General features: G+C 49.2%; 8 protein-coding genes across 9 annotated transcripts; 4 read left to right on the forward strand and 4 right to left on the reverse strand.

Annotated features, from left to right (window-relative positions):
- Positions 1-303: 303 nt before the first annotated feature.
- Positions 304-939, forward strand: FVEG_17042 (phosphatidylinositol glycan, class H; the record flags this gene model as incomplete). The annotated part of the gene is made up of 1 exon (XM_018906281.1): positions 304-939. One exon carries the CDS (start codon positions 304-306, stop codon positions 937-939), a length of 636 nt encoding a protein of 211 aa, XP_018759128.1.
- Positions 940-987: 48 nt separating this feature from the next.
- Positions 988-2,893, reverse strand: FVEG_11511 (hypothetical protein). Its single transcript, XM_018900796.1, has one exon. It carries the CDS (start codon positions 2,850-2,852, stop codon positions 1,047-1,049), a length of 1,806 nt encoding a protein of 601 aa, XP_018759129.1. The 5' UTR covers positions 2,853-2,893; the 3' UTR covers positions 988-1,046.
- Positions 2,894-3,076: 183 nt separating this feature from the next.
- Positions 3,077-4,468, reverse strand: FVEG_11513 (hypothetical protein). Its single transcript, XM_018900798.1, has 2 exons — positions 4,283-4,468; positions 3,077-4,215 (listed from the first exon to the last, which is right to left on the reverse strand). Exons 1-2 carry the CDS (start codon positions 4,412-4,414, stop codon positions 3,895-3,897), a joined length of 453 nt encoding a protein of 150 aa, XP_018759130.1. The 5' UTR covers positions 4,415-4,468; the 3' UTR covers positions 3,077-3,894.
- FVEG_11512 (hypothetical protein) lies at positions 3,143-3,814 on the forward strand (the record flags this gene model as incomplete). Its single annotated transcript, XM_018900797.1, has 3 exons — positions 3,143-3,210; positions 3,272-3,485; positions 3,533-3,814. 3 exons carry the CDS (start codon positions 3,143-3,145, stop codon positions 3,812-3,814), a joined length of 564 nt encoding a protein of 187 aa, XP_018759131.1.
- A 1,745-nt stretch (positions 4,469-6,213) lies between the features above and the next one.
- Positions 6,214-9,706, forward strand: FVEG_11514 (ribose-phosphate pyrophosphokinase). Of its 2 annotated transcripts, XM_018900800.1 has the most exons (3): positions 6,214-6,758; positions 6,826-8,418; positions 8,476-9,699. In XM_018900800.1, exons 2-3 carry the CDS (start codon positions 7,471-7,473, stop codon positions 8,854-8,856), a joined length of 1,329 nt encoding a protein of 442 aa, XP_018759133.1. In that variant the 5' UTR covers positions 6,214-6,758; positions 6,826-7,470; the 3' UTR covers positions 8,857-9,699. The 2 variants fall into 2 exon arrangements, with proteins under 2 accessions (XP_018759133.1, XP_018759132.1); XM_018900799.1 differs by having other exon boundaries at positions 6,214-8,418; positions 8,476-9,706.
- A 253-nt stretch (positions 9,707-9,959) lies between these two features.
- On the reverse strand, positions 9,960-13,628 carry FVEG_11515 (hypothetical protein; the record flags this gene model as incomplete). Its single annotated transcript, XM_018900801.1, has 2 exons — positions 9,960-11,917; positions 11,990-13,628. The coding sequence occupies 2 exons, from the start codon at positions 13,626-13,628 to the stop codon at positions 9,960-9,962; spliced, it is 3,597 nt and encodes a 1,198-aa protein (XP_018759134.1).
- Positions 13,629-14,975: 1,347 nt separating this feature from the next.
- Positions 14,976-18,826, forward strand: FVEG_11516 (hypothetical protein). The gene has a single exon (XM_018900802.1). It carries the CDS (start codon positions 15,246-15,248, stop codon positions 17,217-17,219), a length of 1,974 nt encoding a protein of 657 aa, XP_018759135.1. The 5' UTR covers positions 14,976-15,245; the 3' UTR covers positions 17,220-18,826.
- On the reverse strand, positions 17,445-18,751 carry FVEG_11517 (hypothetical protein). The gene is made up of 4 exons (XM_018900803.1): positions 18,566-18,751; positions 18,203-18,513; positions 18,046-18,114; positions 17,445-17,991 (listed from the first exon to the last, which is right to left on the reverse strand). The coding sequence occupies exons 2-4, from the start codon at positions 18,461-18,463 to the stop codon at positions 17,581-17,583; spliced, it is 741 nt and encodes a 246-aa protein (XP_018759136.1). The 5' UTR covers positions 18,464-18,513; positions 18,566-18,751; the 3' UTR covers positions 17,445-17,580.
- Positions 18,827-19,845: the final 1,019 nt, after the last annotated feature.

A 19,845-nucleotide genomic window follows, 5' to 3' on the forward strand; every position in this document is an offset into this window, starting at 1 on the left:
ATTACAGTCGAGAATCCTATCAGCATTGACAACTTATATACCCTTCCCTTCAAAATGTGGCTGGTGGGGCTGTGTTGGGGCGCTACAGTGGATGACACCTGTAGTTTCAGTGGATCGTCAGTGAACAGCTTCGATTTACCCTCCAACACCACTGCAGTCGCATTGCGATCACAATTACACAGCACAACCATGTTTCAATAACAACGAGCTCGTTCGACTTCACCAACGACTTTCTACCATCAATTCCTCCAAAACACTCCTTACAGCCATGGTTGACCATTGAACATACCTCAACCTGTCAAAATGCTCTCAACATCGCCCCGTCTTCTCATTCGACATCCCTCTCCAACAACCGCCGAATTCACTGTCACGACTCTCCGGCCGATACCTCCAGCTCTACATACACTACTCACCATCTCTCGAATCCTCCTCTCGATCTTAGCGCTTCTTCTACTCCACGCGCGCCTTACTCTACATCCGTTCCTCGCCTACGCCCCTCCCTCTCTTCTCAAGATCATACCAGCTTCATACCTCCGTGCACCAACCTCGACCGCCGCTCTTGCGCAAAACATACCTCTATCTGTCCTCGTTCCTGTGAGTATAGCTGTGCTATGGCTATCCAGTCGAAGAGGCTACGCCAGCGAGAGCATTCTCGTCATGAGAGGCTTGGGTGTGCAGACCAGCGAAAGTCCAGGGAGCTACCTTGCGGGTACAGCCACGAGGTTCATACCGACCGAGAAAATCCAAGACATTCTCGTCAATGAAGCGTTTCTTGGATTTGAGGTGAGATACTACCTCATTGTCATAGTCGAAGGTGAGGATGATGTGGTGGTTGTATTTCCAGGCTTGCTGCCACGACGAAAGATTGTGGAAGAAGTTTGGAGGGGCGTTCGGCGGTGTTTGTATGAGCAAAGAGGAGAGGATAAATCACTGGGCTGAAAGGCACTATATCCATAGAGGAACGTTTGCCACATGGATGGGCCCATTATACGATGATATGATTTAATTCTTTATTTATTTATATCCTGAAACGCATCATGCGATGTCTACTCATCCATGGCCTCATCTGCCTTTCGCTTTCCAATACCCTTCTGGTTTCGCATATCTTCTGAGCTAGTATACCCCTTTCTTATAGCATATCTCTCATTTTGCTCTTCAGGAGACTGCAGCTTAACCTTTTGCAGCAAGGGCACGTAGCGGCCACCCATACGGCCACCGTTACCACCCTCGTAGACAACTACACTGTTCGCCTGCTTGCCCGAGGGCTCAGGGCGAGTGACATGCCTCGAGGGATCTTTGCTGCGCTGTGTAGATACCATTTGCAATAATTGGTTCGAGAGCAACTCATCCAATTTGCGCTCCCGCCAATACGCCCACATACCATCCATGACACCAAAGGGGCCAGGCTTGCTGAGCGCAGGATCATCTGCAAGATACACCCAGTCAAGGCCATCGGTCTTCTTGGCCGCGGGATCGACCGGGGTAGAATCTGTACCAGGGAAGATGCAGTCCCAGAGCACTAGAGGCACTTCGTCTGCCATGACATAGTTAGGCTTGCAGGGGTTGGCTTTAACGTCGAGCAGAGTCGTCACAACGTCAGGCGCCTCCAACTTCTGACCTGCAAGGAAGAGTACAGCAACCATGTGACGAATCTGGTGCCACAAGAAAGCAGACCCTCGAACGTTGAACGAGTACACCTTGGGGTACACAGTACCGTCACTGGGCAAGCCTCCTGCAGGGACATACGTGGATCCAGAAACATATGGCAAAGCTGAGCTGACGTCCTTGACCTCTTCGATTTCAGCCTCGTAAATTGTGCGAACAAAGTTTGTGATCTGCTTTCCAGGGTCGATCTTGCAAAAGTTGCGGAAATCATGCTCTCCTTCGTATCGCTTAGCAGCCTCGCGCATCGCCTCGATGTCGAGCCAGCCGTTCCTTGCACCACGAGCACTGGGTTCAGGAGTGAAAGCAGGTTGTGTAAAGAAATATCGGTATTGACGCTCGCGGCATGAGAAACGAGCAGAGAAGTCTGGTGGCGGAGAGGGGCACCAGGCGAGGATGCGAATATCAGGGGGTAGAACACGGTTAAGTAGTCGAGGATATTGAAGCTCATCTTTGATATCATCGAAAGGTGGTGTATCCTCTACAGGTTCCTCTTCTGCATTCTCTCCCAGCTTTTCGTCAACGACCATTGCCTCGCCTGCTTCACTTAGACGCCTTTGCTCTTTAGGCAAGGGTCTGTTACTTCGAACTCGAAGGCCGATGACTTGACCAAAGGCGCTGACTCCTTTATCTGTGCGACCACACTTTGAATATTCGCAGCAGTCAAAATCGACAATTCGTTCATCTTCAGGAAAGATGAGGCATGCTTTTGTGAGAGCATTCCATAGTTCCTCCTCGATTGATGGAGCGTTGGCCATTGCTTGGAACTCAAAGCCACCGTAATTCTTGCCTAGATACGCAAGTTTCAAGGCGATAAATCGTGTAGAATATTTGCTGGGATCCATCTTTCTCTTTCCCTTTGGTTTTGTCTTCTTGGCTTCATCTCCCTCTTCATTTTCAGGCTGGATCTCAGGTACAGGTTTTGGCTCTGGAGCAGGCCGATTTCTGAGTTCAGCCTCGAGTTCCTTGACTTTCTGAATGAGGCCGTTTTTGGTCCATGACTGATAATTCGACTCTGCAGACATGGCGAGGTGCTTGGTGCCTTGAGGCTGAACAGGAAGTTTTGGAGATTCACCACTTGATGATTTTTTCAATTGAGGTTTAGATTGCGAGACCTTTGGAGTTTTGGCTCGGCTGGCTATACCTTCGAGCGAAGTTTGACGCCCAAGACAACGGCTAAAGGGTCTCATGAAGTTGGTGGGTTCCAATTTTGGGCGATTATATGCAGACCCGTCAGAGTTAACAAGTGGAAAAGGGCTTTGCTGCAGTTCAAGATGTGGCTGGTCTGAGTAAGTGGCTGTGCTTGACTCGACGCCACAGTTGGGGGTCGTACTGATAAGTTACGTACAGCTCTCATCTCATCTCTATCTCTGGCCTTCATTTAATAGACGCCATATCTGCTCTTGTCGAGCTGGTCCATTTTCCGTACATCAAACTTGAATATAAACATATTAACGACTTTGGCACTCTCGCATGCAAAATGGACCCCGAGGTGATCAAGATTCTCCTTGTAGGCGATGAAAAGTGCGGCAAGACGACCTTTCTCTCGTATGTAGTCTAAATTCCTCTATAGATTCCTCGACGAATCATACTAAATCCATATCCTTAGCCGACTCAGTGCAGGTGAAAAAGTCAACCCGATTCCCATGCTCCGTGATATGGATCAACCTTTTATCTTCGGTATTCAGACAGGAGGCAAAAAGGTTCAGTTCGAGTTCTTCGACACATCATGTCCTGACAACTGGAGAACCCTTGACCCTGATGCCATTGTCATTTGTTACGACATCAGCCAACGGTTGAGTCTGATTAATATGCAGAGATATGTAAGTGCGCTATAAACGGTACCGAGCATGCAACTCAGACTTGATAGTGGAAGGACGAAATCAAGAGATCGTTTCAACGCATCGATACCCTTCCCCTTATCATCCTCGGGCTGAAGCGTGACCTGAGATCGGAGCAAGATCCAAACGGAATTATATATCCGCAAGAAGGATACCAGGTTGCGCAGACTCTACGGGCCGATCGATATGTTGAGTGTTCGGCGGTGACGGGTGAATTGTTGAAGCTAGCGTTTGAAGATCTGTGCAAGACGGCCATGACTCCGACAACGGGCGCAAGCAGCCAGAGCGCAAGCACATGCGCAGTAATATGAGATTTGAGAGTCGCGGATACTGTGATAGAGTAGTGGGAACATGAGTTGATAATTAGTTATTATATTGGTGGGCTGGGAGCTCAGGCAGCGGCGTCGTTCATAGAAACATCAGCGCCCTCTTCCTCAGCACCCTCTTCCGCAGCCGGGAATTGGCCGAGGACTTCAGCGATGATGTTGACCATGGCTTCCTGCTGCTCCTCGCTAAATCGCTCAGACATCTCCTCTACAACAGTATTGAGAGCAGCGACTGAGGCGGGGCGCAGGTTGATGATCATGACTACTTCACCCTTGGCGAGGTTGTAAGGCCGTAAGCGTTCAAGAAGTCTGGAAATGCATCCCTCGGTATAGGGAAGTGGTTCTTGACTCAGAGGGCCAGGGTTTGTGCGAAGATACTGGAGGAGCTGTGAGGAGCGTCAATTGCGTTTCTGGGCATTAAATTTGATATGAATGAAAGAAAAAAAATCTTACCTCGCGAACGACCGTCTCGAGATTTGGGGGACCACGGCGCTTGGCATTTTTGTATCGTTCGCGCTGTTCTGATACGTGCTGATACACCTCGTAATTTGTGAGAACAGCCGATTGCGCCTCAAGGATCTTCATGGTGAGTGGTGAGTGAGCTCATGCAACGAGCTGTGAGATTGATATGAAGCATTGAATTGAATGAAGGTCTAGATCAAATAGTGGAGCCCAGTATCGCGAAAGAATGATCTGGCGCTGACCAATCAGAGGATCAGAAGTTTCGACAAGTCTAATTCAGCGGAGGAGTTTCAACTGATGTAGGCCTGGAACGTGCTGTAATTCTTGTGCGACACTGGAGGCTTCCATTTTCTTTTCTTTTTTTACACTGCAGCTTGTTCTTTCTCGATTTGGCTCCTGCTACCTTGTGTGAATTTGGGAGCGGGCTCTTATTGGGCAAAGCTAATACTTGAAGTTCAACGCAGTGTGCTTTTGCATGTGAGTCTGGGCTGTCTGGCTAAAAGCTGGGGAAGAGTTTGGACACACGTCAGAGTGCATCACTTTATGCTTTTCCTTTCTTTTCTTTTTTCCCGTCCAATGAATTCTTATTCTATATCGAACCAATAAGAGGTTCTAATTGTTGTGAGAGAAACCGAGAGATATCCGCTAAGGTAGCTAGGGGAAGAAAGAAAACTCAGGACCTTAACCCTAAGTGATAAAAATATTTAGTTAAATTTATCCTAAGCTTAGGAGACTCTTTATTAAGTTTATTTCGATACCTTATATCAAGGTTTAGTATTTTCTTGCCCCTGCAGGGTCAGGCAGGATCTTGAGCATGTACCGGTAGCGGTAGTAGGCATGTACAGGATCCAATAGGGAGTCATATGATGCCCAATGGCATCATCTAACGGGACAATATGTCGAATTAATCAAATTATCTGTCTTAGCTCTTTGTGTGTCACTATGTTCGAAGAAGGAGGTCGCGTGCATCTCCGCTGGAAGAGGCATGTCATGCATGCAAGCCACTGTTCCAGAACAAAGGGTGACCGATGACGGACATTTTAGAATAACAGAAAGCTAGAAGCCTCGACAGGTTCCCGGCTGAGACAATGGTCATGTTTGGTGGTACCTCGGCGTGAAATTTGTACATGGAAGGATATCTATCCATAGGTCCTTTAAGCCGTAGTAGTTTTTACTCAAAGAACAGAACTAAAGAGAATAGTTGCTGGGCTGTTCTTCTGAGATTTGGGATGGTACAGATCAAATGACTGACAACCCCTGCCAGGCTGAGCATCCAAATCCAAGCAAAAGAGTTCATTGGCACCTTATTATTCGCGGCGTAACGGAAAAGGTTGTCTTGCGGGAGGGCCGAGTGTTCCTCTGCCCATGGAATACACATACAAAACTTGATATCTAAACCAAGGGAACGGGATGTTCGGGTTACAGAATGGCGGTATGCAATAGCTATCCCTGTTTGGAGACACTTTTGTTTTTATCTCTCATACATATATCCATGTCCATGGGGGTTCTTAAGGTAGAACGGAAGAGTTCCAGATGCCGCCCTGACTCTGGAGTACCCCTGGACACATGAGAATTGGCGGGGGTGGGACCAGTTACCCCTGTATAGATACCTGTGGCTTTTCGAGTTGAAAGTCAATTATATCGAGAGATATTGGAAGAAATCTCATATACAACATGGCCAAGACAAGAACTTGATACAATTCACAGTACAAGAGAAGAGTGAGATATCCCAAAGTATCAGATATATCCAAATCGCAAAGTATCAAGACGTCAGTTGTGTCTAGGTTACTGATTCGCAAGTTTACCCTGTGGGAATGTCAATTTGGCGGGTGCCACCATGTCATCATATTTTTGGTCGCTCGAGGTTCCCCGATCACCTCATTACATCCAATACACAGTACATGCTCCAACGTTGATTCATCCATTTACAAGCCCAACTTTGACAATGAGCTCAACGGGCACTTTCTGATTTGGCCATAAACTCAACCTCTCCAACCTCACTCTCTCCCACAAAATATAACTGCTCACTGCCTACAAAAGCATTCAGCATCTCACACAATGGGTCTGTGATCTTCTTTCAATCTCCCCCATTATCTCCACTCCTCCACCCGGGGGCTGCCCGCCGTCGTAACGACCATCGCGCGCCATCCTCGACTATTATTTCGTCGATTACCGCTTGGCTTGGCTGTTGTTCTTCTCTTCTGGGAGTCTCCCCTCCGTCAAAAGCTTCCCCTTGGAGACAAATACCAGCTGGCTACAATTATTGTCGAGCGCCTGATAGTCAATACCATCTGCTCGAAAAATTACCTATACAGCCTCCGACACCGGCAGACCGTCTGTTTACTTGGAGATCCCTGCCCTGTCATCTGGCTTCTGAGCACTAAGCACTGAGCCTGAGCCGCCTGCTTCAGCACAGCACAGCACAGCACAGCACAGTGACGTCGGTTTGGCCCTGTCCGACTCTCCTGTGCGTCAACTTCGGCCGTGGATCCCTGTTGGTCCGCCAAAACGTTTTATCTGACACAGCCATCCAGATTCCCCAATTCCGTCAATAACAGGCATCGGTTACTGTACAGCGTTCACGGCTTCACACTGCATTGCCGTGCCGTACCGGACACTGCTTGCTTGCCAGGCCAGGCCAGGCCAGGCTAGCCAACTCTCGCCAGCACAGTTCGACACTTGAACGGCCTATTTCCAATCACACCTCCGCTAAATCCACAAGCTCTCCACTCCACACACTACACTGCCGTTGCTGCGCTCCCTAACTTAGAAGCCGGGGCTGCCATCGACAGAGGCCGAGTTTAAAAAAAATTCACAATAGGACGTCAACACAGTTGAAGCTTGCAACCTTTCAATCCAGCCTCAGGTTCCATCTCGACTGGCTTCAGTCTCACTCTGACCTGTTTCGGATTGTCTCAGGTCTTCTCCATCTCGTCCTTGTCTCATCAACCGCAGTCGAGACTTCATTCCACCGCTTTAGAAGCTCTTGACTCGGTCTCGGTCTCGTTTCCCCCCTCAGAGGAAGAGAAAAAAAAAAACTACGTACTCATCCCCCTCCGATTCGGGGCCCCTCCACATCCGTTTTCCGCTTCCGTCCTTCGCCGCATCAAAACTTTTTGCTCTTCTAGCCGACAACAACCTTCACCTCTACCACAAACCGACACATCCTCACCTTCACCATGGTGCGCAATATTGTTGTTCTGGGAGGTAACTCCCACCCGCAACTCACAGAAAATGTCTGCCAAATTCTGGGTGTTCCGGCGAGCAATCGCATTCTTGGAAAATTCTCTGGCGGAGAGAGTCGCTGCGAAATCAAGGACTCAGTCCGCGGCAAAGATGTCTACATCATACAATCTGGCTCCGGCAACGTGAACGACAACCTCATCGATCTCTGTATCATGATCTCAGCCTGCAAGACTGGCTCTGCGAAACGAGTCACCGCCGTAGTCCCACTCTTCCCTTACTCGCGACAACCCGACTGGCCCTATAACAAAGCCGGCGCACCTTTGTCGCAGATCTCTGGCTCCTCCAAAGACTACACATTTGAGAGTGTCCCTCCCACACCTCGTCCAGGTGGCCCCAAGTCAGCTGGCCTGCCCAATGGTGTCAACAATTTGACCGAGAAGCTCTCGAAAACAGCTCTCGCAAACGAGGGCGCGACAAATGGTGCTAACGGCACTAATGGCATCTTCAGCACTCCTCGCCGCTCAGACACCATCTCGAGCAGCACCTCTGAAGCCCGTGGACACCACGCAGAGAACTCGACCTCTTCCCAGAGGAACGCCTACACTACCCACGACTATGAGAACCAGTCCAACATCTCAGCTTTCCAGCCTAAGCCTGGTTACAAGCAGTGGATTGCTCAGGCTGGTACTCTCGTTGCTGACTTGCTCACCTGCGCCGGTGCCGATCATATTATCACGATGGACTTGCACGATCCTCAGTACCAGGGCTTCTTCGACATTCCTGTCGATAACCTGTACGGCAAGGCGCTACTCCAGAACTACATCCAATCTCAAATCCCTAATCACCACACCGCTGTCATTGTGTCCCCGGATGCTGGAGGTGCAAAGCGAGCTACTTTGATTGCGGACAGTCTCAAGACTGACTTTGCTCTGATTCACAAGGTAATACCACAGAATTCTGATTTTGCTGCTTTTGAAAACTCATGTCTTGCTACAAAGGAGCGACGGCCCATTCGATTTACCGAGCATCGCAACGCCAGTATGATGCTAGTTGGAGATGTGTCAAACCGCATCTGCATTCTAGTTGACGACATTGTCGATACTGGTAACACGATCACGCGTGCTGCGAAGCTCCTGAAGAAGGAGGGCGCTACTCAAGTCTATGCCCTCGTCACCCACGGTGTCTTCAGTGGCGACGCTATCGCTCGTATCAATGCTTCTGCCATTGACAAGATGCTCGTTACCAACTCTGTTCCTCAACACGAGCATCGTCGTCTTTGCCCCAAGCTCGAGATACTCGATATCTCGGCCGTTTTTGCTGAGGCTATCCGTCGTGTTCATCACGGCGAGTCTATCAGCGTCCTTTTCCAGCACAACTAGAGTGTTGGGAGTGCACTTACGGTTTGTCAACAGAATTTCATCTACTCAAATCACATGAGGGCTCGTTTCCTCATGAATAGCACCACGTCGAGATTACTGGGTACCCGTGTTTCCACGGGGCATTTTCCTCTGCCACGGATGTCGCAAGTTTTATCCCGAATTGCGGCGCGCTGATACGATCTGGGGTATTTTCGTTTGGAGTTTTCCGGGGAGCTTCTGCATCATACTGCATTCGCCGTCCGCCAGATTTGGTTTGCCGGCGTTCTTCTTTTTCTAAAAATTTCCCATTTACACTCATCGAACAACATCGATCAGGTACTTGGACCAGCACACGACAAGTGTGCGACGAAGATTATGGGAGGGTGGGATTTGGTTGAACGACTGCAGCGCGGGTTGGGGCACGGGTTAACTTGCTTTCTGCTATGCTGCACAATTTCACCTATTCCTTAGCCTGGACTATCGTGTTCTCCTTTTCCTGGGACCTAATTCTTCTCTTTGCTCTACACAATCTTTCCTAAACATCTGTCTTGGGGTAATACCTGTATTTCTTGACCTTTCGAGGTTGGAAAAAAAGAGTGGTATGTTTGGAGATATAAACCAAAGGACATTTCTCGGAGATTCGGTTCTCTCATCCCAGTCCTGCACTGCACTGCAAACGCATAGAAGTAAAATCAAAACGTAGACATTTGGATCAACCAAACAAAGTAGACAGGTGCTGGCCTAGTTGCTGTGCTGTGACGGGAGACTAGGTCGGCGGTTCAGTTAGCCTTGCAAATGGCGATGCTGTCAAAAAGTTCAAGAAATAAATATACAAAAAAAATGTTAAATATGTCACTTCATGCTGTTCCGGAATGTCGATCGTACGACGAAAACTACAGTAGATAGTTATATCACCAGTCAAATGAATAGTATATTTGTGAAGAGAATCATAGTAGAATTGGCTTTTATTGCTACCTGTAATCTACTAATTCGATGTCCTGAGTCTGGTTCTCAGCCAATTTCCCCGTTGGAAAAACAAGAGTACTCATAACTCGTAATTCATGGCAAGGCGGGCACACAAAATTTATATCTATCAGAAAGGGGTCCCTAATTTGTTGATTCCACTAAGTCTCCGTAACGTTACTCATGGATTGCAACATCTGAAGATCGGAAGGGATCTGCCACCCATGGGCTGCAGCCGCTCGTCGGAACGCATCCACAGCCTCGAACATACTGTAGTCCATTGTCCCCAAACCTATATGACGGGAAATTTCGAGACGAGCTGGACGGTCCCTTTCGCAGAGATTCAATCTGACTTCAAGGAAAACCTTTTCCAATGAAAGAGCCGGGGACCAGCCTGAGTTTGTGAGCAGCTCTGAGCATATAGCGCCGCCAACGGTGACATGACCTCCACCTCCTTGAGCAAAAGGTAGAAAGCGAGGCCGTACCACTCGAACAAAAGGAGGCGATATCGGAAAAGAAGCACCAAATCGAAGCTCGAGCACGATGCTCGAGCATCCATGACTGGCCATGTCTTTGGCAAGTGGTAAGTCCCTGTCGAAACTGTGAAGCTCGACGAACCAATGAAAGAGATTATCCAGCTTGTCAAAGTCAATGTACCATCCCAGCGTGGCTAAGTTGGTCTTGGACTGGGTCTTTTGTAGGTCTTTGATCTGGCCGTTGAGTGCGCGTAGAGCAGCTGGTGACGATGATGCCCACGTAGGCTCAGCGAGCTTAGGAAGAGAATCAATGTCAAGCTGACCTGGTTGAAATGGTGTTACATCGTCAGGTCCCCGTTGCGCTTCACCCAGACCCGAGTCTGTAGACGTCCGCCGTCTTTTTCGTGTTCCCACCGACTGGAGAGCATCACCCTCATCATCCGAGGCTAGCAGAACATCGATATCATCACTTGTCTCCGGGCTTTCCAAAGAGTCTGGGCCGTTGAGATCAGGGCTTCCGTTTGAATCCGAATCATCGACAACGATAGGATGGCCTATGGATGAGCCCGGGCCATTCTGCTGGTCTTTTCCGAGTGCACGCCGGCGAGATTTTGGTATGGCTGATAGAGGGATATGAACTGGCTGCGTTCCATGAGTTAGTTTATAAGCAGGGTCTTGTTCGATATAGTCCTCGCCCTGCACCCTCTCAGAAAACATTCTTTCACAGGATGGGGAAATCGAGGGTTCTGGTTGCCGTAGATGGGTTTGGACAAAGAGATAGCGGCACTGTATCCAATCGATCCTGTTGACGACGAAAAATGGATTCGTTGACACAAATTGAGATGGACTATTGACGATCTCACACATGCTGATAGCACTCGTGGCCTTCAATGCTGAGCTTGGCCACACTTTCGTATTTTCACGGTCGGAATATGCGAAACTAGTATCGAAATCTCTTGCCAAATAAACGCCGTCCCCATAGGCACGGCCATGAAGTGTGTTAGAAAAGTCAAGACCGGTTCGGATGATACTATGCCAGTTGGAAAGAGGGCTTCCATGCCATGCAAAGAGTGTTTGGTAGGTTTTACCGGTTCGAAATCTCGGTATTTTCTGTAGCTCATCGAAGAAAATGTGTTCCTTTTCAGGAGAACCCTGGGCAAAGCGAAACTGCATCCACTGGTGGTCCGCGCTGCGGGAACGTCTGCTGCTGGCGCTGCTATTCTGTGTTTGTTCCTTTGCTGCAGATGCACCAGTAACTGGGTTGTCCAGTACAATATGTGACCTATTCGAGGCAACGATCCAATTCAGCAGACGGAGTGTTGACCCTTCGATTCCTCTCCAGGAGGATAGCTGGCGCCCGGGTACCTCTATGAGGTATTGTCTCATTGTTTGCACGGGTGGGATGCAACTTGCCATGAAGCAAAGTGCTTCATCACGATGCACAATTTCAAGTTCATCGATGTCTTGACCATACTTGTGAATCAATACTCTTACACCACCCGGGGTAGGTTGAGTGACTTGATTCACAGAAATTTCTGGAGCTTCCTGTCCGATGGTTTCAAGACTCGTGAACGTATGCATGACCTTGAATGTAAAGTCGGTATCGATGCACGATTCGATATAACATAGATGTTTTTCGCGCTCTGAACACCTCATTAGTCTTCTTGTCCAAGCCGATACTTGAAATTATTTTGCAGGCTTTCGGTTTCACTTACGTCTTCTCATGACTGGTGCCTGCGAATCCAGCGTGTTGGCTCCAGGGACGTAAAGCATCAGCCAATGGCCCGCTTTGATAGTTCTACAGGTATGAAGGTCTTTGGATTCAAACCTCAACAGGCCAGTTTTGAAGTAAGCATCTGCGCTGACCGGGGTAGAAGCACTCGGTGTGAAGGCTGACGAGGGACACTTGAGACCCAGTCCTCTGGGGAACTCGCGGAGACGGGAGCGAATGACAGCAGCATAGAAGAAGCTCACAAGAAGGTCGACCACGTATGGGTTGTTGATAATCTCGTGTTCGATGCTCTGGCCGAAACCCAGGGACAAATACTGGTAGAGACAAAGCTCATTCTCGCAAACGAAAGGTTTTATGGCCTCAAACCCTCCTTTTGCTCTTCGATGGCAAACCAGACAGTACTTGGTGCATTTGATCAACCTCTGGAGGCCGAATTGCATCGCAACAAGAATAATGTTGAGCTCGTCTGCATTGCTTGACAGGTAATCATGCCGAAGGAACTCGAGCTCGAACAACTCATCAGATGACTCTCGGTCCTGACAGACAATTGTGTCTTGAGTGTGATCTAACATGTCTCTCGAATGGTGACCTAGGCTCAAGTTGTATTCCAGTTCTCGTGCTTCGTCCCACGATATTCCTTCTGATCTTCGCAGCCGTAGAAGAGCTGGAAAGAAACGGTTAAGGAGTGCGTCAAGAGACAATGACATAAAGAGCGGAATAAAGGATCCAGTGCTCTCTTCGTCCCCGTCTTTTAGCATTACTGGATCTTCCGCTCCTGTAAACATATGTCTCATGGATTTATAACTTGGCCGCGGACTGCTGCATTTACCAAGTTTGAAGCTCATCCGAGACTGGTCGGGAGAAAGACGCTGGAAATCTAATGCATGAGGATAAGTAGATGGCAGCTTGCAAAGCATGACGATGTTTTCTGTCGGCTCAATACCCCAAGCTTCCAGGGCATCTTCAGGGATTCCGAGTTTGCATACTTGAATAGAGAGCGAGAAGATACCGAAAGACGACTGGCGTATTTCTTCGAGGGGGATGGAGATGCAGAACCCCTCTCGTTTGGCTTCTCGCAAGTGACGCTTCAAACGTATCATTGATTCTGGATCATCGGCTTCAGTGGCGTGCTCCGCGGCAGATGTGCTAGGTAGTAATGGGTCGATATCTATCTCATCGAACTCGGCTTCATAGAAGGAGTCATCGTCATCGGAGAGTATATCATCATCATCTGATTCTTCGCCGTAATAGGGTGTCTGTGAAGTTGGGTCTTCGGAAGTGCTCAGCTTTTTAGCTAGCATCCCAGATATCAATGTGATGGCATCAGCGATAGTAATGCCATCGGTCAAGCTAGAGGTCTCTTCCAGCCACTTCTCTAAGTCTTTTGGTGTTTCTGAGGAAGTGAAGATCATGAAGCCCGGGTGTTTTGGGTACGAGTCTGCATCCTTTGATAGGGCTTGGAGGTCGATGGAAGGTAGTTCGGCTCCGTGTTCTGCTTCGGGCGTATAAGTGAAAGCCATCTCTCCCTCGGAATCGCCCTTGTGCAGATTTGATACATTAGGGAAGCTATCAAGAGCTTCTATCGCGGCCCTGAGGTCGAGATTGAATTGCTTGAGACCCATGGCCCCCCTCTCTCTGTTTATTGTTGTTGAAGGGGGGAAGGGAAGAAGGGAAGTTGGAGGGAGAGGATTCTGGAATTCTGGGGGAAAGGAAAGATGACCTTGTGCCGAAATCTGACAGGTTCTGCCAAAGTTTGTTTATTTAATGCTCCAGCCATAGTTGACTGTGGTTGAAAGCCTGTGTCACGAAAGAACCCACCTTAGTACCTGAGCTCGATGGAGAGGGAGCGTGAAAGAGACGGGACGTCCACTACTCGGGTGGTAACAGGGCTGTTGCTGCCTGCCACTGTCACTGCCACCTTAGTCATTCAGAGACTCTAAAATGATAGGGCCAATGAGAGCAAGGCTATTCTGCTGCTCAAAGTATCGGCCACATCATCAGGCAGTGGTGATACGAAGAGCGTTTGATGGATAAACTCACTTGATTTTATTCCACGTCTTTAACTACACGAACGCTCATATCGTTTGACATTGTGGATGGTATCAATATCCGTTCATCAATTATATATGGACCTGGGTCTAGTTAGCTTCGATAGGCAGCTAAGAACCCCCCCTGCTCAGCCCTACCAATGACGTCTAGGGCAGCGGACATTTATGGCAATGGCTTTGAACTATGTTGGCAGATAAGATACGGGCTCTTGAGGACCCATAGCTTGGGGCCTGTGATATTGTCATACAGTCAGTGTGAATTTGTGTAAGTACGACGGGTACGCCTGCAATAATCCCCCTTTGATCATTTATTGATCTGTATACCTTGATGTTTGCCTTTCTGAGCCTTGGCTTATTGAAGATTCAGAGAGTGGAGAGCTAGAGTTTCGGTGGATCCAAGTAGAACCCACTCTAGTTTCAAGCTCTCTAGAACACAAACATTTCCTATAGGTTAGATAGCACTCTGTTGCTCAACCGAGTCCATGGTAGTCAAACAGCAGTAGCCTGGAGGATAATGGTATATTTTTGTGCTTGTTTGTGTTGCGAAGAAAGTTAATGGTCAGAATACTCAGAGTTCTATTCCGGCTGTTTTCTTTCACCAAAGACCTCTCTCTATCCACTCAAGCTCCAGGTGACAACCCTGGTAGATGGCTTACATGAGTTTGGTGGCTCTATCTCCAAGTGAATGGCTGTATAATCTCAAACAGGTACACGAATCTATAAAATGCATTGATGTAGATCGATTGGCAATCAAATCTTGACACCTTCGCTAATCCATTGACACTATTGACGAGACTTTGCCATGTCTTATCGCGTGACTCTCGCTCGTCTCACCCATGGACCCTTGCCCAACCCCTGCCACAATGGAAGGGATCACACCTCAGTACTACCCGGGATGGGCTGCTGCCTCTGTCAGCAATTCTCGTATTTGACTGTCCCTTCCCCTCCTTCATTTTGCGACAACAAATAACTCCTCTCCTCTCCTCTACTCTACTTCATCCTCTACATAGTCGCATGTGCATGTTGTATCCTCTCGCTTCCTATAATATCATCGAAATGCTTCTTTGACCGTGAGAATTGGCGTGTCTCGACCAATCCTTCGCTGCCCTTCGTTTCATCTTACATCAACAGCAAACGCATCCCACCAGCTTCATCCGTGATAACCGACTACCTCATTGACCAATTGGCCCAATGGCGATAAACATCTTTTACGGCAGACAACGCCGCTTCGTGTCTCGTCGCTTGACCTATCTCGTCCTCGTTCTCATTGTCTTCGCCTATTCAACCTTGACCCTGCTGTCTCCAAATGGCGCCCAAACCGATGCTGCCGAAGATGCCGCAAAAGCAGACGCTTCTAGCAAGATCAAGACGTCTGTCGATGGTATCCGTCACTCGCTCAAGAAAGGCGTGACGGAGCTGAACCCGTTTCGTGGTCCTGCCCATCCACCACCGACTCGAGCACAAGATTCATACCAAGGCACTTCTTGGTGGGCTGATTGGAAGTGGTTATCTGTGCCGTTCTCCAGCTCCCTTACCCTTGATGAGGATAGAGCACTGCTTCCCCCGCTCCAGGATCGCCCATTCATTTATTGCTACTATGATGCAACGGTTAAGAAATCGAGGGAAGAAAAAGATGCTGACAGCGATCTTCTTCTGACCTGGCGTCGCGCTTGGTGGGCTCAAGGTTTCCGACCAACCATTTTGGGTTCGTCTGAGGCCACTGGAAATCCGATGTATCAGGAACTTCAACGGCTTGAGGTTCAGCCCGAACTAAAAGCCGAACTTATGAGATGGCTCGCTTGGCAATCTATGGGCACTGGCATGCTGGTGGATCATACACTGCTTCCAATTGCACACACTGAGGATCCTCTCTTGGTTTTCCTCCGAAGGGGAGAATATCCTGCCATGACCAGGTGGAAAGGCCTCGAAAGTGCGCTGTTTGTAGGCCCTAAGGAAGAAGTCACAAAGACTATCCGGATAGTGATGGACTCGCTTCCACTGAAAGCTGCTAAAGATGTTATTGATGCATCAACAAAGAGTCACTTCAAGGTTGACAAAGCACAAACTGCGCTGGTGCATTATAGCCCAGAGATCATCAAAAAGCAATACCCAAAGGTCCATGACAGTATCACTAATGGAAGGGCAAAAGGGTTAGGAGCTCTCAATCGGCTTATCAACGCCCATCTTCACGCTGCATGGCAGAGTAGCTTCCCCCAAGGCATTGAGGTCCTCAAACCCTTTCCTGAGCACACCACCGAGATGGTCACACAGGCCTTGAAGCTTGCCGACTCCTTAGCCTTTTGCCCCGACAACCCCATCCCGTCATCATGTCCTCCTGGTATTTCAAGCTGCGCACACTGTGCCGCTGGCACCACATCTATGAAGGTCACTACCCCTGAGCAATATCAGAACACGAGTGGTGCATTTGCAATTGGCACAGTTCCTCATCCTTGGACACTTGCGACTTTGACAAGCTTCAAGGAGAAGGTGGACGTCAGTTGGATCCGTAAGGAGGCACCTCGAGACCCTTGGCTTGAGACTATCACAAAACTGCTTTTAGGCTCCAAGGTCTCCAGTAATTCGCGAATCATGCACTTCAAACAGGCTGTGGCCGGTGAACATGCCCCTACTCATGCACTGTGGCTGTCGGCTGAAACTGACATTCCCCCGGATCTGGAGTGGTACTTCGGATTTCGCATTCCCAAGGGTTTGGGAGAGACATATATGGCTATGAACGGCAAAATCGAGCAAGGACCCATGGCAGGAAAGGCCAAGGCTGATAAACCAGCAAAGGTCGAGCGTACCGCGAAGGCTGATGTCGACACAAGGCCTGAGAAGCCTCAGCCTCGGCCAGAGGATACCCCAAAGGAGAAGGTACTCACACCGGAGGAAATGCAGGCCAAAGAAAAATCTCTCCTGGAGCGTGCCAAGAAGATTGTTGCGCTCAAGAAATCCACCGATAATACTCGACTACGAGCATCGCTCGAGGCTTGGAACTTGGCTGACACAGAAGCCTGGAAGTTCGCGCGTGCTTTCCTCGCCCGTCGCAGCATGGAACGGATTGAGTGGGAGAAGGAGGAATCCAAGTATAGCGGCGGTGCTGGCTCTGAGAAGGGACGTAATGCTTGGAGTCGTTGGAAGGATTATTCGAAAGAGCGAGAGTAAGGGTTTGGCCATCTTCGTGATTCGACACTACACAACCCCTCGACAACACATTTGGTTTGCGGCGAATGGACTCGGGCGTTAATGGGATTATAGTAATGGCAATTGAGCAGTGGTGTCTTTACGGGGTGCTGAGTAGGGGGCTTGTCATTTGACTGGAGTAGAGATGGCCAGGGACTTTGACCGATTAGGTGGTCACTCATGAATTCAAGAACGAAGCTTTCACCACCCGCCGCGAAATGAGACTCAGCACGCCAATCATAAAACGAATGTGTCTGTGAACTAACTACCTACTTAACTGACACCAATGGGTTCCTCGACAGCAGCAACGTCTTCCAGTTACCGCCATCGAAGTCCCTGGCCTCTAAACGCGGACAGTATCACCACCCATCTCACCGCTCAACTCACGAGAGGTCGGGCCACGATGCTCCAGCGCAGCAGCCTTTCCAAGAGTTCCGTTGGTGTACTTGGAAGGATAAGTGCCATTTCCGTTCTGAGCGTGCGCGTTGCTCGTGTAAGAACGAAGAGCAAGACGAGCGGACTCAAGGACCTTCTCAGCGTGGACAACGGCGTCGCGGAGGGCGGTTGCAGTGGGATCCTCGGAGCGGGCGAGCTGCTCGGCACGGAGCTGGATGATGTGTCCGTTGAGCCAGATACCGTCGAGCTGGGCTTGGGTCATGTCGCGAGCACCAGAGATTCGGCCGCGGCAAGAGGGAGTGCCGCAGAGGCAGTCAAAGGGCTGGGCCATATGCCATTCGGTGGAGGGATAGAAGAACTAGACGACTTGTGAGCCATTGAACATGAGATTCGAGGGGGAAGAACAACGAACTGTGAGCTCATCGCCAACCTTGAGACCCTTGGGTCCCACGAGAATGTTCAAGTTTCCTACATCAAAGAGCTGTACCCTTGCGTTAATCACATTGACCCTTTCTGGAGGACGGGGGCGTTCAACATCTGGGGCTTCTCCTTCAAGTAGGTCAACTAACGAGAGTAGGTTCGCAAGAATGGTTAATGTACAGCAAGTCACTGTTCAGGTTGAGATGTGTGTCGCGGCCGGTCTGAACGGTAGCGTAGGTCGGTTCGCTGGCGGGCGTGCAGGGAGGGAAGTCGAACTTTGCGAAAACTGCAAAAGGGGGGAGAGAAACGCGCGAGATGCTCTTGGTGGTGAATTCCTCGGGGTTCACGATGACGACTTCTTGGATGTCGGGGTGAGAGGGCTGGTGCCAATGGGGAGTGAGAGGAGCCATTGTTGGTGGTTTGGTAGCGGGTGAGGCTTGAGTGAGTATGAGTTCAGTATCTGAATGTGTAAGTTGGAGTGAAACTTGAGGGATATTTTTGAGAGGACTTACAACAGAAGTTATATGCGTTGTTGTTGAGGAGGATGTTTTGGAGACGCAGCGTTAGTGAGACCTCGGTCTAAGTGGAGCTAGGTATAGGTAGTAGGTAAGGTTGCTTCTGAAAGATGAACTTGGATCAATCAAATACAAAGGTACAAACGAGAACGAGAGCACAAGGAAATACAAGGATTCTTATTTGGTTTCTCAATAACCTGCTCACAGCTGATACGCCCGCATACGTACAGTAGCTTGTGCTGGGCGAATTCTTTAGCTTAGACTCCGCAGCGCCGAAGTATGCCTAGCCCCCTGTTCGACCCGCCCCGCAAAGACATGGATACTAGCTAGGTACGCCTACGTCAAGTCGGTTGTTCTCTGGATATTCTACGCTTGTCCCTTGGTAGTGGCGGGGTAAAGTGATGGGGCCGAGGAGGACCAAGATCCGGAGTACCGGCAGTGTCTTGCTCCATTCTTTTGTCTACCTACAGAGCTGTAGCTGTAACTGAGATGTAATGCGGCAAGCTATTACCCGCAGGTACTGTCAAGATGGCATGAGATAGTCTGTATCATGAGACCTTGACCAGGGGTGACCTATCAGCATTGAATGTGTCACAGAATGCAGTGACGTGACACGGAGAGGAATGAGTCCAGACCCAGTGGATTGGCTGTTCCTGGACCGTGGGGTTGAAGCTACTTTGCGACGGTTGGATATTGGTGTGGAGGGGTACATTGGCTGACAATCACAAGATGGAGGGGTAACACAGCAGCTCATGATAGCTAATAGGATATAATATGCTTATCATGAGGGATGTGCAGTAGGTAATTGAGCCTATATCGATAGGTGTCGATAGTCCCGGACACCCTATTTCGAGACAAAGCAATATTTCCCGTGGACTGTCTCTCGATAGCTCGGCATGACAGCTGACATCCATTGCATGGGGCTCTCATGAGCCGTGGTCGTGGCTAAGGCGGGCCGAAGTGGTGGGCCGGCATCTCCATCCCTTAAGCCGAGGTACCAGTACGCCTCATCTTCTCACGAGGTGTGAACGACAGTCATACAGCTTTTCTATTATGGAGGTATGTAAGCAATAAAACCGCAAACGTTAGTGGTCAAGGCTTCAAATCCTCTCTTGAAGTGCTGTGTCGGTCGAATCTCCTGTTGAAGGGACAAAGGCAAACACCAAGGTCATGGCATCAACGGTTTAACAAATAAGGTAGGTAGGCAGAACAACATTCAAGAAATGGTGGAGTTGGGTCATTACTGGTCTAGTGAATGCATGCTTGCAATTGCCTAC

This window comes from Fusarium verticillioides, chromosome 7, assembly GCF_000149555.1.
Source record: "Fusarium verticillioides 7600 chromosome 7, whole genome shotgun sequence".
Classification (NCBI taxonomy): domain Eukaryota; kingdom Fungi; phylum Ascomycota; class Sordariomycetes; order Hypocreales; family Nectriaceae; genus Fusarium; species Fusarium verticillioides.